The sequence below is a fragment of the Nomascus leucogenys genome, chromosome 5 (assembly GCF_006542625.1).
Source record: "Nomascus leucogenys isolate Asia chromosome 5, Asia_NLE_v1, whole genome shotgun sequence".
Classification (NCBI taxonomy): Eukaryota; Metazoa; Chordata; class Mammalia; order Primates; family Hylobatidae; genus Nomascus; species Nomascus leucogenys.
Window position 1 is genome coordinate 11,167,714 of NC_044385.1, and position 984 is coordinate 11,168,697.

Sequence of the window (984 nt, forward strand, 5' to 3'; positions counted from 1 at the left end):
AGTAGAGACGGGGTTTTGTCATGTTGGCCAGGCTGGTCTTGAACTCCTGACCTCAAGTGATCCACCTCCCTTGGCTTCCCAAAGTGCTGGGATTACAGGTGTGAGCCACCATGCCTGGCCTATATTTGCCCTTTTGTGACTGGCCTATTTCACTCAGCATAATGTCTTCAAAGTCCATCCATGTTGTAGCAGGTGTCAGAATTTCCTTCCTGTTTGAAGTTTGAATAAATCCACCATGCCCTCCACATGTTCCACTGCCTCTTCTCTTCTCACTTGGGAACTCCAGTCTCACCTCGGCTTGCAATGGACCCCAACTGCTCCTGTGCCGCTGGTGGCTCCTACGCCTGCGCCGGCTTCTGCAAGTGCAAAAAGTGCAAATGCACTTCCTGCAAGAAGAGCTGCTGCTCCTGTTGCCCCCTGGGCTGTGCCAAGTGTGCCCAGGGATGCATCTGCAAAGGGGCTTTGGAAAAGTGCAGCTGCTGTGCCTGATGTTGGGACTGCCCTGCTCTCAGATGAAAACAGAATGACACGTAAAATCCAGGATTTTTTTTTCTACAACCCCGACCCATTTGCTACATTCCTCTTTTTTCTGTGAAATATGTGAATAATAATTAAACACTTAGACTTGAAAAATAAAATGAAATAAAATAAAATAAAATAAAGTTTGAATAATACTCCATTGCATGCATGTACCACATTTTGTTTATCCATTCACCCACTGTGGGTTGCTTCTATCTTTTGGCTACTGTGAATAGCACACAACGAACATGGGTATACACATCTGCTTGAGTCCCTGTTTTCATGAGAAGTGAGTATGATGAGGACCCAAAAAGTGAGAAACAAAAGGTGAGAAACTGCACAGCAGACAAATTAAAGGTGGTCTGAAGGAATTCCTAAGAAATAAACGCTGAGGTCGACAGTCACCTTTCACACATCCCCAGTGAGGACTCTTGTGGGCAGACTCATTTGTGTAAAGAGACCAGG

General features: G+C 45.6%; 1 protein-coding gene across 1 annotated transcript; it reads left to right on the plus strand.

Moving 5' to 3' along the window:
• Positions 1 to 243: 243 nt before the first annotated feature.
• Positions 244 to 633, plus strand: MT1HL1 (metallothionein 1H like 1). Its single transcript, XM_003267306.4, has one exon. It carries the CDS (start codon positions 247 to 249, stop codon positions 487 to 489), a length of 243 nt encoding a protein of 80 aa, XP_003267354.2. The 5' UTR covers positions 244 to 246; the 3' UTR covers positions 490 to 633.
• The last annotated feature ends 351 nt before the right edge of the window (positions 634 to 984 follow it).

Coding starts and splice junctions, on each gene's coding strand:
- MT1HL1 (XM_003267306.4), top strand. CDS start 247: ATGTTCCACTGCCTCTTCTCTTCTCACTTGGGAACTCCAGTCTCACCT.